General features: G+C 52.2%; 1 protein-coding gene across 4 annotated transcripts in view; it reads right to left on the bottom strand.

Moving 5' to 3' along the window:
* Positions 1-4333: 4333 nt before the first annotated feature.
* The window catches only part of ZNF541 (zinc finger protein 541), a 43845-nt gene continuing 33543 nt past the window's right edge, over positions 4334-14635 (bottom strand). For all 4 annotated transcript variants that reach the window (XM_045046049.1, XM_023245226.2, XM_023245225.2 and 1 more), the window contains exons 12-17: positions 14422-14525; positions 12492-12567; positions 11888-11976; positions 5496-5636; positions 5149-5330; positions 4334-5047 (exon numbers count right to left, since the gene is read on the bottom strand). In XM_045046049.1, coding sequence (XP_044901984.1) covers positions 4885-5047; positions 5149-5330; positions 5496-5636; positions 11888-11976; positions 12492-12567; positions 14422-14525 — 755 coding nt within the window. In that variant the 3' untranslated portion in view covers positions 4334-4884. The remainder of the gene's footprint in view (positions 5048-5148; positions 5331-5495; positions 5637-11887; positions 11977-12491; positions 12568-14421; positions 14526-14635) is intronic.

Here is a 14635-nt window from a genome sequence, read left to right as displayed (position 1 = left end):
GACCCTCACGTGACAGCTCCGGATCCAGGCCGCAAGATACGCCCCGCCCCTGTACGGGTTTGACAGGTCTCTTGCGCACCTCCTAGGCCCCGCCTCCGCGCTTTATCTCGCGTGGTTCTTTACTGGGAGACGCGTAAGCGGTGATGCATCCGCACTAGCTTTTTTTGGTTTTTTTTTGCGCCCTCTGCCGACGGATACTGAAACTGGTTTGGGAAGGCAGTAAAGTACTTAGACGGAGAAAACAAAACTAAGCAAGGGCTGTCTCTGGTTTAAAAAAAAAAAAAAAAAAAGCTGTAGCAAGCGTATCACAAATTCAGACACCCAGAGCCCAGATCGTTGTTTTTAATACCATTGTCCAGTAAAAGGAACCAGGGCTCCTTGATAAATGGCTGCTGTGAGGCTTGGGCAGGAAATTATACAGGATGAGCCTGGAGCATCTCGTAGTGCCCAAAGGGAAATTTCGTGTGTCATACACACGCACAAATGGTAAGGTATGTCAAAGCGACAAAGGAGCCAGCTGGAAGAGCTGCCCGTGGCCAAAGCTGGAACAATTCGAGCGATACAACGAACTAGGAAGAGATTATAATCCAATGTATAAAATATCCCCGAGCCCATGTTGGTTTAAGTGAACGGTCGAACAAATAAAATGGGGAGAACAGACAAATATTTCATGCAGAAGAGCTCCAAATAATTTATGTAGATACTCCTTCCTCGAGAAGGTGAAGCGAAACTCCTCACTCCTTAACGGGACTGTTTGCAGTGATTTCCCTCCAGAGTGCAGTGTGGGAAAGGAATGGGGAGACCAAGTTTCCAGTGGAGAAACCTGCATTGTCAGCCAGGTGCTTGAGGTGAACACCTACGGTGGTGAGTCACGGTGACATAGTGTACTTTCAGTAATGAGAAGCCGGTGGCACTTCACCTCTGTGGTCTCTCTCCCCATCTCTCCCCATCAGACAAATCCCAGTTGAGGCACATTCTTGGAAATACTTGACCAGGGTTTTCAACACTGTCAAATCACTAAGAACAAGGGAAGTCGAGAAACTGTCTCAGCCAGAGGAGCCTACAGAGACATGACTATTAAATGTAATGTGGTATCCTGGGTGGGATCCTAAAGCAGAAGATGAATATTAGGTAAGAACTAAGGAAAGGTGAATAAAAGTATGGACCTTAGTTCATAACAATGTGTCGATATTGGTTCAGTAATTGTAACAAATGTGCCACAGTCATCTAGGATCTTAGTAATAGGGGGAACTGCCTATGGGGTATATGGGAATTCTCTGTATCATTTTCAGTCTTTCTGAAAATCTAAAATCCACTCTAGTAAGATTCTTTTTTAAAAAAATCTAAGTTCTTGGGGGGGGGCCTGAGGGGCTCAGTTGGCTAAACATCTGACTTTTTAAAGTTTTTTATTTACTTATTTTTGAGACAGAGACAGCATGAGTGGGGGAGGGGCAGCTAGAGAATCCCAAGCAGGCTCCGTGCTGCCAGCACAGAGCCCGATTCGGGGCCCGAACCCACGAGACTGTGAGATCATGACCTGAGCTGAAACCGAGAGCTGGACGCTCAACGGACTGAGCCACCCAGGCGCCCCTAAGTGTCCGACTCTCGATTTCGGCTCAGGTCATGATCTCATGGTTGTGAGATTGAGCCCCGAGTCGGGCTCTGTGCTGACAGTGTGGAGGCTGCTTGTGATTCTCGCTCCCTCTCTCTGCCTCTCCCCTGCTCCTGTGTGTGCACGTATGCGCTCGCTCTCTCTCAAATAAACTTAAAAAAAAAAAAAAATCAAGTTCCAGGGCCCTGAATGACTCCAATTATGAATGTCTGTGTCAGAATACAGGAACATGCCTTTTCTTACAGGACTCCCAGCTGATTAGGAGGCAGACGATTCAAGGCCCGCCTGGTGAGCAAACGCCGTTACCTGGAGGTGGGGCTGGGGTTTAGCTGGGGGAGGGTGGCAATTCACAAGAAACATTTGCGCTCTTCTTACATTCGGAGGCTCTCTTGGGCCACCCACTTGTGGTTGCTGCTGTATTCTGACCGCATGGCAGGTGGAGGGGAGTCTGGATTACCACAAGCCGTTTCGGTTCCGTGTCTGGCCAAGCAGCCCTATCGTAAACGCTTCTGTTTGTTTCAAGCTGTTAAATTTCAGGGTGATCTGTTATGCAGCAATGGATAGCTAATATACCACGCCACTGTTAGGCCAGCGTTTTTCATTCCCAGAAGGTTAGCTTGGTATTTAGGGTGGGACCCAAACCATGATAGCGATGGCGGGAGGACACATTAAATAGCAGCTGCTCAGTTCCCACGGTGCACCCTGCCAGATGCTTCATTTCCATTTTCTCACTTAACAGATACGTGGCGGGAGGAGGCGCTCTGCATCCCATTTCACAGAATGAGAAAACCAAGGCTGAAACAGGGAAAGTGACTTTCCCAAGGTCACAGAGAAAGGAGTCAGGGGGGCACCTGGGTGGCTCGGCCGGTTAAGCGTCAGGCTCGTGATTTGGCCTCGGGTCTCGATCCCACGGTTCATGAGTTCTGCGCACCCCTCCCCGTGTAGGTCTCTGCACTGACATTGCAGAACCTTGCCTGGGATTCTCTCTCTCTCCCTCTGTCTGCCCCTCTCCTGTTCTCTCCTGTTCTCTCAAACTAAATAAACTTAAAAAAAAAAAAAAGTCAGTATGTAAATTCCTGCTGGTAGGATGCCTGAGCCCCTTCCCTTAGTCACAATGCCGAAAGGGCATCACGCTCATCTTGCTCCTTGGCTCCCCCTCCCGGCCCATCTTTAAGACTTACTTCGCCGCGAGCTGGCCCCTCTGTGGAGGCTCCTGACACACCCTCTACACAGCTCCCCGCAGCCCCTCAGAACACAGCGCACGGTGTAACAGGCACGAACACACCTCTGACGTGTCCCTCTCGTCCCCATCCGACTTCATGGCATCTAAGCGGGTGCCACGCCCCGGAGCCACCGTGGCAGCCTTGACCGGTCCTTTCCCTCGCCGCCTCTCCCGGTGACGGGAACCCATCACCAAGCCGGAGTCTCCCCCCCCACCCCAGACGCTTGCCGTCCCGCTGCAGCCCCGACCACCGCCTTCCCTCACCACCACGTCTGCTGCTCAGACTCGCCACCCGGCCTCCTGCCAGCTCCGCAGAGTCGCCGGAGGGCCTTTGGAACACTCGCCACCAGCTCCCACGGCAGGGTGCGCTCCTCCGTGCCGCCCGCCGCCTGGAACCCAGATCTTGGCCCCAGCGGCCGGCCGGCCGTGTGGCCTTCCCTGGCCACCCGCCTGCCACAACACCGTGGTCGCTCCCTAGGACCCGGCCCCCTGCTTCACTTTCTTCACGTCACTCTGTGGACACAAGGTCCACCTGCCCGGCAGCCGTCTCCGCTTCCTCTTCCCTTTCTGGCAGACAGAATCCCCGTTCTGATCCGGTGGCAACAAGCTCAAGGGATCCCCTGGTCCTCGTGACAAACCCTGAGGGTCCAGGAAAACTGGGGACATTTTCCTTCCAACCGCCAGGGCTCAGCTGAGGAAGAGCTTGGGCTACACCTCTGCCAGTGACACAGGAGGGGCATTCTGTCTGGGGCTGCTATGAGCTTTCCTGGCTCTTCAAACGGGACACAAGGGGGGGGTGCCTGGGGGCGCTCAGTCAGTTAAACGTCCGACTTCGGCTGGGGTCATGATCTCACAGTTCGTGAGTTCGAGCCCCGCGTCGGGCTCTGTGCTGACAGCTCAGAGCCTGGGGCCTGCTTCGGATTCTGTGTCTCCCTCTCCCTCTGCGCCGCCCCCACTTGCGCGAGTGCGCACACGCTCTCTCAAAATCAATAAACATTAAAGAAAAAAATTTTTAAAAAAAGGGACACAAGGGAGGGCTGTGCTCTCTTCCCCACCCCCTCCGAAGGTCTGCCACTCCGAGGCTGGCTGCAGTGTCAGCCACGCCGAGGCTAGCAGTCCTGGATCTCCCGGCTGAGCCACCCCACCACTGTATGCCCCGACTGCTGAACCCTATGGTGACCTTCCTGCTCCTGTGGCCGCGAGCATAGCCACGGCCAGTGTCTGCAATCTCCTTTCATTTATTTATCACCGCTGCCTTCCCACTCCTAGAACACAAGCTCCACGGGGAGAGGGACCTTGTTCCTTGCATCACGGTGGCCCCGTTGCACGGACCGGGCGCTGTCTGGCTCATTAGGTGCCTAACAGGTGCTGGCTGAACGCGTGTATGAGGCCCCCAGCTCCTCCTGGGCAGGAACTCCACTTACGCATCTCCGTGGCTCCAGTGAGAAGCCGGGGCTCGAAACTCTGTTGGATCAGCAGGCCAGGGAAGCCAGAAGACAGCCGCTCAAGAACCCAATTTAATAAGACTTACAAGTCGACACGTACAAAAAAAACCTAACCATGTACAAGTCCTTGCCAGACTAGGGACTGAATCTGGAAAGCAGAGAGACTCCCCTGGGGAGGGGCCCCAACAGGCCGGAGATCTGAAGGTATCTTCCCACTGATTCTCTACATCTCGGCCTTATCTAACAAATGTAACCAAACCCCAAAACTGAGGCTAAGATTTAAGAGCTACCCAGGTCTGCCTCGTTCCCTCCCCACGCCTCCCTGCTCCGGGACAGAGTAGAACTGAAAGAAGGGGAGGCACTATCGACCTAAAGAGCGTGGAGCCCCTGGCACCGGCCGACAGGGACGTCACCGCGGTCTGGCGACTGGGTGCTTCTCCTGCCTACTTATGGCCAAACGCCCACCGTGTTTCCAAGCCGGGCTGGCCACTGCGGGACGGTGAGGGTGGGGAGGAGGCAGAGGGGGGCCCCAGACACCCCGGAGAGGCCGAGGGGAAGGGCTGCGGGGCTGCCTCGCCGCCTCGCCCCAGCTCTCCACCCAGGCGTCACCACTGCAGGGGCCCGATGTCGGCCCCCATCTCCTCCTCCTCGTCCTCCTTCAGCTGGAAAGGCTTCACAGGCCACTTCACCCGGACGACGGGCTCCACGTGGTCCTGAAGCCGGTGTCGCTTCATGTGGGCGTTTCGACTCTTGATTTTGTCGAACACCCTGAGGAGCCACCAGAGGGCGTGGGTCAGAGCAGGCAGCAGGGGGGTCACCCGAGGGCAGGGGGTGTGGGCACAGGGCACATCCGGGGGAAGGGCTGGTACCTCTCACACTCCCTGCAGGGGAAGACGCCCCGGCCCTCCGCACTCCCCGGGGGCTCGGGGGTCCGCTTGGGGCCGGCGTTTGGGCTAGAGTTGAGAATGGACTCCCTCCTGTAACTCTTGGTCTTTATCTTGAACTCGGGAGTGGGGCGGTGGCTGGGTCTCTCCCGAGGGCTGCAAGTGACCTGTGAGAACAGAGACACCGCCGCTGTAAGGGTGCCGGCCCTCCACCCTTCTAAGGGAGGCGCTTTCCTCTGCAGGGAAACCCTTCCCTGTTCCTTGAGCTGGATGGGCCGGGGCCTCCCGATCAGGGCTGACCTCCAGCCCCCACCTTCCCCCAGACCTTCTACCTTTGCTTCTGGCCTGTCTGCCTCCTCTGGCTCTCTCTTGACCCTCTTCTCCAGCCCTGGGGCTCGGCCACAGTCAAACTTGATCATTTTTTTCCAGATGTAATAGTACTCAACACACTGGGCTACAGTCTTTGTCTGAATCTAGTGAAAGAAAGCAGAAGCCGGCTATGGGAGACACCTCACAAGCGAGCGAGGGGCGTCCCATGTGGCCGCGAAGCCCCAAGTCCCCTCCCCCCGGGGCCAGTCACTGTCTGAAAGCCCTCCTGAGATGCCTCTGCTTCAGCCTGGGGCCCCCTTCCCTGCAAGGGGCGGAGAATCACAAAGCCCTCGAGGCTGAGGGGGGTTCGGAGCGAAGCCCCCATAGCCAACACCGGCTAAGCGCTGCGCCCTGAGTGGCAAATCCATCCCGGGGATGCTTCCCTGCGGGAAGGCGCCCTAGAAGGCGTGCCACAAGCATGCTCACTGTGGCATCACGCCCGCTAGCCGCCTGCTTCCCCACCGGGACTAATGCGAGCAGAAGGCCCTCAGGGGGTGCCTCCCGGCCTTCGTGACCCGTCGCAGGGCCCCCGAGGGACAGGGGAGAGTGGCCCACGAGAGGAGGAAGAGGTTCTGAGGGCACGGTTTGATCCTGGGCAATCAGACCCCACTTTGCTCCTCCCTCCACTGAGAAGTGATGCCGTGAACGGTACCTTCTGTAAAAACAAAACACAAGGGAAAAGTTTAACGGCTCTGGAAAGAAAATGGCTCAGGTAAATCAAATTGGCCATTTAATATCTGGAGCTCACTTCAGAAGGTATCTCCTCCTCCGTGTGAATTTTTCTCAGCTTTGTGTGTCTTCACAAACTAAGAGTCAAAATAGTACATCCCTGCCCGTCTAGGAAATATCGCTAAGTTAAAAAACAAAACCAAAACCAAAACACGTTGAACTTCTGCTTCCAAACAAGACAGAGCAACAGGGGCTAGAGCTCTCTCCCATCCAGAACAGTGAAAAGACAACAGGTAGAGTATATGAAAGGACGGTCGGTAAGACATCAGGCGTCCATCAAAGAAGTCTTGCTGAGAGAAAGGAAAATAAACTACCACCTTGGGAGAGTTTCGAGGCCACAGCTGGGGGAGGGGGGCGCCCCAGGCAGAGCCCGGCAGACTCCCTGAGTTGGAAGGGAGCCGAGTGCCTGGGACCAAGGTGGCAAGAGTCCACAGGACAAAGTACAGCAGAGGAGACGGCGGCACGGAGGAAAACGCCAGAGATCCGGACAGCGTTGCCCTCGAGGATTCAGCGAAGTGCGTGCGAAGAGACCACACGAAGCTCGGTAAAGACTCATCCAAAACGGTCAGAGGGAAAGGTGCCCGTGGCTCTCATGGGGACGGGAATGGTGTGTGTCCCCACCAGCTGGGGTGGAAGACCTCATAATTCACAGGGCACTGGTAGAGTAAGAGGAGGGTTTTGCCTCAGAAATGAGGAATAATTAATTAGCCTTAGATGAAAGCTGTTCTGGTTCCAGGTTAAAAAACCTAAAGGCAATACCCCAAAGGAACAAGCCGTGGGGCGCCTGGGTGGCTCGGTTGGTTAAACTCTTGGTTTGGCTCGGGACATCATCCCAGGGTCATGGGATTGAGCCCCGCGTCGGGCTCCAACAGCCCGGCGGGGGGCCTGCTTGAGATCCTCATTCTCCCTCTCTCTGCCCCTCCCCAACTCGCACACATATGCTCGCTCGCTCTCTTTCTGTCTCAAAATAAATAAAACTTCAAAAAAAAGGGAAAAAGTTGTTTTCAAGTAACTGTGCTGGAACAAAGTTCAAGGATATTTATAAGAATGCAAAAATATCCAGCACCCAATAAGCCGAAATTCACAGCGCCTGGAATCTAATGAAAAATTACCAGGCAAGCAAAGAGCCAGGAAAATATAAAATGTGGAGAAAAGTCAATCTGTCAAAATCAACCCAGAACACACACAGATGTTAGAATTGGCACCAAAGTGGGGCGCCTGGGTGGCTCAGTCAGTTAAGTGGCCGACTTCGGTTCAGGTCATGGTCTTGCGGTCTGTGGGTTCGAGCCCCGCGTCGGGCTCTGTGCTGACAGCTCGGAGCCTGGAGCCTGTTTCAGATTCTGTGTTTCCCTCTTTCTCTGACCCTCCCCCGTTCATGCTCTGTCTCTCTCTGTCTCAAAAATAAATAAATGTTAAAAAAAAAAAAGAATTGGCACCAAAGGACATTAATATTATGATATCTGCATAATATATGATCAAAAAGTTAGGTAGAGACATGGAAGATATAAAAGAGACCCAAAGGGGGCGCCTGGGTGTCTCAGTCGGTTAAGTGTCCGACTTCAGCTCAAGTCATGATCTCGTGGTCCGTGAGTTGGAGCCCCCCATTGGGCTCTCTGCTGGCAGCCCCGAGCCTGGACCCTGCTTCGGATTCTGTCCTCTCTCTGCCCCCACCCCGCCCCCCGCTCGCACTGTCTCTCTCTCTCTCTCAAAAATAAATAAGCATTCAAAAAAAATAATAAAAATTAAAAAAGAGACCCAAAGAGAACTTTTAAGGACAGAAAAAAATCTAAGATGAACACTACACTGCATGGGATTAATGACAGATTCGGGGCCGCAGGAGGAAAGATGAGTGAACCTGAAGATGCAGCAACAGAAACCATCCAAGATGAACCACACAGAGGGAAAACAGTCAGATAGATGAAAAAGAGCGTCAGTGAGCTGTGGGGCAAGTGCAGGACGCCACACACACACACACACACACACACACACACACACACACACACATCAGTGGAGTCCTTGAAGGAAAAGGGAGGGACACGAGACATATTTGAAGAAGGAAGGCTGAATATCCCCCAATTTAATAAAAACTCCAAACCCACAGATCTAAGAAGCTCAACAAACCCCAATCACAAGGGGGGGAAAAAAAAGAAGAAAACGATGCCAACGCACACCATAATAAAACTGCTCAAAATCAGGAGTAGAGAGAAATTCATCCAAACAGCCAGCCACAAAACAAACAGAAGACATGTTTTATACATAGGAGCAAAGACAAGGAAACCAGGAGATTTCGTGCTGGAAACAGTAAAAGCAAGAAGAAAATAGAGCAACATCTTTAAATTACTTCAAGACTTCAAAAAAAAAACCCGTCAAACTAGAATGCCACACTTAGCAAAGATAGCTTTCGGAAATGAAGGCAAAATAGAGACTTTTCAAAAAAAGTTTATTTATTTATTTGGAGAGAGAGAGAGAGAAAGAGAGAGCGAGCACAAGTGGGGAAGGGGCAGAGAAAGAGAGACAGAGAGGGAGAGAGAGAATCCCAAGCAGGCTCCGTACCACCAGTTCACAGCCTGAGGTGGGGCTCGATCTCATGAACCGTGAGACCATGACCTGAGCCAAAGTCCAATGATTAACCCACTGAGCCACCCAGGTGCCCCCTGAATAAAGACTTTTTTAGATACACAAAAGCTGGAAAAATCCATTACTAGCAAACCTACATCACAAGAAATGTGAAAAGATTTACATTGATCTAGTTCTTTCTGGAAAATGATGCCTGCTGGAAACATGGGTCTACACAGAGGGATGCAGAGCCGTGAAACGAGGAACTACGTGGGTAAAAATATAAGACTTTGTATTACTGAAATCTCTCTAAAAATAACTGGCTGTTCGAACGAAAATAATAACAAGGCATTCGGGGGTTTATAACATATGGAAAATAAGATGCATAATGATAATAATATAAGGGCCAGGGGGAGAGACAGAGGTGCACTAATTCTGCACGCAAAGTGTTATCCAATTACTTGAAGGTTCGACTGTGGTGAGTTAAAGATGCGTCGTTAAAAACCCATGGGGCGCCTGGGTGGCTCAGTCGGTTAAGCATCCGACTTCAGCTCGGGTCACGATCTCGCGGTCCGTGAGTTCGAGCCCCGCGTCGGGCTCTGGGCTGATGGCTCGGAGCCTGGAGCCTGCTTCGGATTCTGTGTCTCCCTCTCTCTCTGCCCCTCCCCCGTTCATGCTCTGTCTCTGTCCCCAAAATAAATAAACATTAAAAAACAACAACAACAACAAAAAAAAAACCCTAAAGCCACTACCAATGTAATAATGAGTTACAGCCAATAAGCCAACAAAGGAGTTAAACAGAATCCCAAAATTTACTACTCCAATAATCTAAAACAAGGCAGAAAAAGCAGAAAGGGGAAACAAAGATCAGGTGAGACATTCAGGAAACAAACAGCGAGATAATGGACTTGAAGCTAACCGTCTCGACAATCACGTTCAATGTGAATGGTCTAAACACCCTACCTAAAATACCGAATGTTAAAAATAAAAAGCATACAATGGAATATTACTCAACCATAAAGAAGAATGAAATCTTGCCATTCGCAACATGCGTGGAGCTAGAGAGTATAATGCTAAGTGAAATAAGTCAGAGAAAGACAAACACCACATGATGTCACTCACATGTGGAATTTAAAAACAGTTGAAAAACAAACAAAAAAAGAGCAAAAGAGACAAGTAAAAAAAACAGATTCTTTTTTTATTTTTTTCTTTTTTTTTTTTCTTTTTTTTTTTTCAACGTTTATTTATTTTTGGGACAGAGAGAGACAGAGCATGAACGGGGGAGGGGCAGAGAGAGAGGGAGACACAGAATCGGAAACAGGCTCCAGGCTCTGAGCCATCAGCCCAGAGCCCGACGCGGGGCTCGAACTCACGGACCGCGAGATCGTGACCTGGCTGAAGTCGGACGCTTAACCGACTGCGCCACCCAGGCGCCCCAACAGATTCTTTTTTTAAATGTGTATTTATTTATTTTGGGGGGGGGGAGGGGCAGAGAGAAAAGAGAGAGAGAGTCCCGAGCAGGCTCTGCACTGTCAGTGCAGAGCCCAAGATGGGGCTCTTAACTACAGAGGACAAACTGGTGGTTACCAGGGGGGAATATGGGGGGGGGGGGGTGAGGGATGAAACAGGTGAAAGGGATTAAGAGTATACTTATCTTTTTCTATTTTAATTTTTAAATTTGTTTTAGTGTTTGTTTATTTTTGAGAGAGAAAGAGAGAGAGAGAGAGAGAGAGAGAGAGAGAGAGCAAGCAGGGGAGGCGCAGAGAGAGAAGGAGACACAGAATCCGAAGCAGGCTCCAGGCTCTGAGCCATCCGCACAGAGCCCCACGCGGGGCTCGAACCCACGAACCGCAAGATCGTGACCTGAGCCGGAGTCGGATGCCAGATCCAATATGCCACCCAGGCGACCCAAGAGTACACTTATCTTGATGAGCACTGAGCAAAGTACAGAATTGCTGAATCATTATATTGGACACCTGAAACTAATGTAACACTTGGTTAATTAGACTTGAATTAAAACAAATTAAAAAAAAGCAACATCCAACGCATGCTACTTATAAGGACACACCGTAAATGTGAAAACACAAATATGTTAAAAGTAAGAGGTGGAAAAAAGATATACCACGCAAACACCCATCGCCTTCTGAGAAAGCTGGAATGGCTGGCTATACTGGTCTCAGAAAAACAGATTTCGGAGCAAAAAAATAATAGCAGGGATAAAGGAAATCATTTCATGGTGATAAAAAGGTCCATTTAATGAAGGAAACATAAGAATCCTCAGTGTTTATGCAGCTAAATCAGAGCTTCAAAATACATGAAGCAAAACCTGATAGAACTACAGGGAAAAAATAGATCCACAGTTATAGGCAAGTATCTTACTATCCCATTCTCAGTAACTGCTACAGCGCGTAGACAATAAAGGTATGGAAAACCCAAGCCATACGATCAACCGTCTTGAACCGGTATTTATTTGTTTATAATGTTTGTTAATGCTTATTTTGGAGAGCAAGAGACAGAACGTGAGTGGGGGAGGGGCAGAGACAGAAGGAGACACAGAATGTGAAGCAGGTTCCAGGCTCTGAGCGGTCAGCACAGAGCCCAACCCGGGACTCGAACCCACGGCCCGTGAGGTCATGGCCTGAGCTGAAGTCAGACACGCTTAACCGACTGAGCCACCCAGGCGCCCCTGTGTGCTTTTTTTTCTTAAGTTTTTTTTTTTTTTTGAGAGAGAGAGAGAGAGAGAGAGAGAGAGAGAGAGAGAGAACAAGAACGATAGCAAGCAGGGGAGGGGCAGAGAAAGGAGGAGACAGAACCTGAAGCAGGCTCCACATTGTCAGCACAGAGCCCAACACGGGGCTCGAAGTCACAAACCATGAGATCATCACCCGAGCCGAAGTCGGGATGCTTAACCGACCGAGCCACCCAGACGCCCCACGAGCGTGGCTTTTTAAATTAGAAACTGTTTATGATACAAGCACAGTGTCACCCCCGAGGGGCCCTTCAGCTCTAGCCCGGCTCAGCTACGCGAGGCGGGGCCTTGTCTACACCGGCGCGCCCACATTCACCTTACCGTCTTGTGGATCAAGTAAAAGTCCTTCTTGTGGGTGCAGAACGCCTTCTTGAAAAGCCTCTTCTCCACGGGGGTCCAGATGTCCGAACCTATTCGAGAAATAGCCAAGACGGGGAAGGACATGGCTGAAGGGCAGACCCCCCTCCTTTTTACAGCCGCCATTACCAAGCACAATTGTGCGTCGAGCCTTCTGCTAAGCCCCTTCCTTGCTTAATCTCATACAACTCTCGCAAAAGCCTTAGCAGGTAGGGACCATTTCGATCTCCTCCTTACAGATGCAGCAACTGAGGCTTCCGTTGGTTGGGAGACTCGCCGAGGCCAGGGCCCCCCCGGCCTGCCTGACTCCAGGGCTGGCGTGCTCACCGCTGCGCCCCAGCCTGCCTCCACCTCTCCCTGGTGGCCGAACAGAGCGTGCGAGGGAACCCTGGGAAAGGGGGAAGGTGGGGTGCAACCAGCAGAAAACCCGCCCACGGAGTCACTCCCCGAGAGGACAGGCCCTTCTGGAAAGGCAGGTGAAGGCCCCAAGAGAACTTGCTGTTGGGAACTGACTGTTCACAAGGTCCCGGCCGGGCAGAAACCACACCCGCCGCCTTGTTCCAGTCACCTGTATAGCGGTAGTCGGCCAGTGGGTGAGTCTGCGGCTTCTGGGGTCCTCTGAGTAAGAGGGTCTCCAGGGCAACCTGAAACAAGAGGAGCGAGGCAGGCGATTTTTTCTTTCATGCTTTCGAAAAACACTTAGGGGCCACCTGGGTGGCTCAGCCGGTTAAGCGTCCAACTTCGGCTGCGGTCGTCATCTCGCGGTTCAGGAGTTCGAGCCCCGCGTCGGGCTCTGTGCGGACAGCTCGGGGCCTGGAGCCTGCTTCGGATTCTGTGTCTCCTTCTCTCTCTGCCCCTCCCCTTGCTCATGCTCTGTCTCTCTCTCAAAGATAAACAAATGGTAAAAAATTAAAAAAAACAAACACTTCGTGCCCTCCCTCAGACTTTCTCCGGCCCTACTGTCAGAGCGTGCGTGCTCCACAGACTGGCCACCACCCGTGAACCATTTGCGGACGCGGGGACTGCATCGCTAAGCATACTGGTGAGTGCGGCTGACAGATTTCTTGTGGCAACATTTTCCTGATGTGGGAAACGGTGTGGGGATTTATTCTGGCGTGAGCGCCTTCCTTCATCGAGGACCCGCATTTGGAATCGCACTGCCCTCGACCACTACCCCCCTTCATGTTCTTCATAGCGCTAACCACCAACAATTTTTTAAAAACTTATTTCCTATTTTAGGGGCGCCTGGGTGGCTCAGTCGGTTGAGTGTCCGACTTGCGCTCAGGTCCTAAATCTCAGTTCGTGAGTTCAAGCCCCGCATCGGGCTCTCTGCTGTCAGCACGGAGCCTGCTTCGGATCCCCTGTCTCCCTCTCTCTCTGCCCCTTCCCTGCTCACGCTCTCTCATAGGTAAATAAAAACATTAAAAAAAATTAAAAATATATTTCCTGTTTCGACTCTTCTAAAATGTAAGCCTGCAAATAGAGGGATTTTGTCCTACTCACCAGAGTAACCCTCATCAGGTCCAGCCACGTAATCTGGGGAACCCAGTGCAAAATAAAAACCCCGACCCCTGTTCAAAAATTATCTCAATTTTCATTAAGAATTTCAAGATGGTGGCGGCAGCATGAAACCAAGACCGGGGCCCCCGAGCCGGCCCTGGACCCCGTGCCACGACATTACCAAGCGCTTGAGACAACTCTTATCAATATGTGTTGACTCTGCCGAGCACCTCCTACGCGCCAGCCGCTGCCTTTGAGCTTGAGAAAAAGCCATGACTGTGGCACCAGACTCTTGGGGACCTAGCTCGAGTGATGACACTTTTCCTCTCATTACTCAGAGTTGGTTTCTTTTCTAAATGTCAAGAATGTGAGGAGGGTCCTTGGAGTAGGCAGAGGCATTTCTGTTGCATCAGGGGTTTTCACATGTGGGTTTTTAATCGAGGAGATAGAGCTCGGTAAATAAACCCAATCAGGGGCGCTTGGGTAGCTCAGTCGGTTGAGCATCCGACTTCGGCTCAGGTCGTGATGTCGCGGTCTGTGGGTTCAAGCCCCGCATCGGGCTCTGTGCCGACAGCTTGGAGCCTGGAGCCTGCTTCGGATTCTGCATTTCCCTCTCTCTCTGCCCCTCCCCTGTTTGCACTCGGTCTCTCAAAAAATAAAATAAGAAATGTAAAAATAAATACATAAACCCAATCAGTGCAGGACCCGAGATGGGTGCACTGGGCTGTGGCTCCCCAGTGCCCCTGAGCTGTCTCCAAGCGACACCGGCACTGTTGTTGCTCCCGAGAGACAACTGGTTCACTGAGCCCATATCTGCAGCTCACAAGCACCACACCGATCCCAAAGCCACGGGAGAAGGACGCTTGGCCTTCCCTCACTCTCCACGGGCCACACACCCCGGAGCAGACAGCACGATGCACGCACCTGCAGCCTCCGGCCCCGGGAGAGCGGGGAGCTCCCCCAGACTCCCCCTCGCCCTGCCCCTGCCTCCACCTCACCTGAACGCTGCCCTGGGCTTCGTGCAGGCAGTGCAGGGCGAGCTCCAGATTGGTGCCCCCTCCCGGCATCACGCTGGAGCAGGCCACGTTGCAGAGCTCGGTCACTGTTTCCAGCCAGCGGTCCCAGCGGAGGGTGAGAGAGAAGAGACACGCGGAGTCAGCAAGTGCCAGGGCGGAGACTTCCCTGATGGCACAGAGAGGGGCTCCTTGAAAG

The sequence above is a fragment of the Felis catus genome, chromosome E2 (assembly GCF_018350175.1).
Source record: "Felis catus isolate Fca126 chromosome E2, F.catus_Fca126_mat1.0, whole genome shotgun sequence".
Classification (NCBI taxonomy): domain Eukaryota; kingdom Metazoa; phylum Chordata; class Mammalia; order Carnivora; family Felidae; genus Felis; species Felis catus.
Note: the sequence above shows the minus strand (reverse complement) of the source record. Positions and strands in the feature narration are given on the sequence as shown.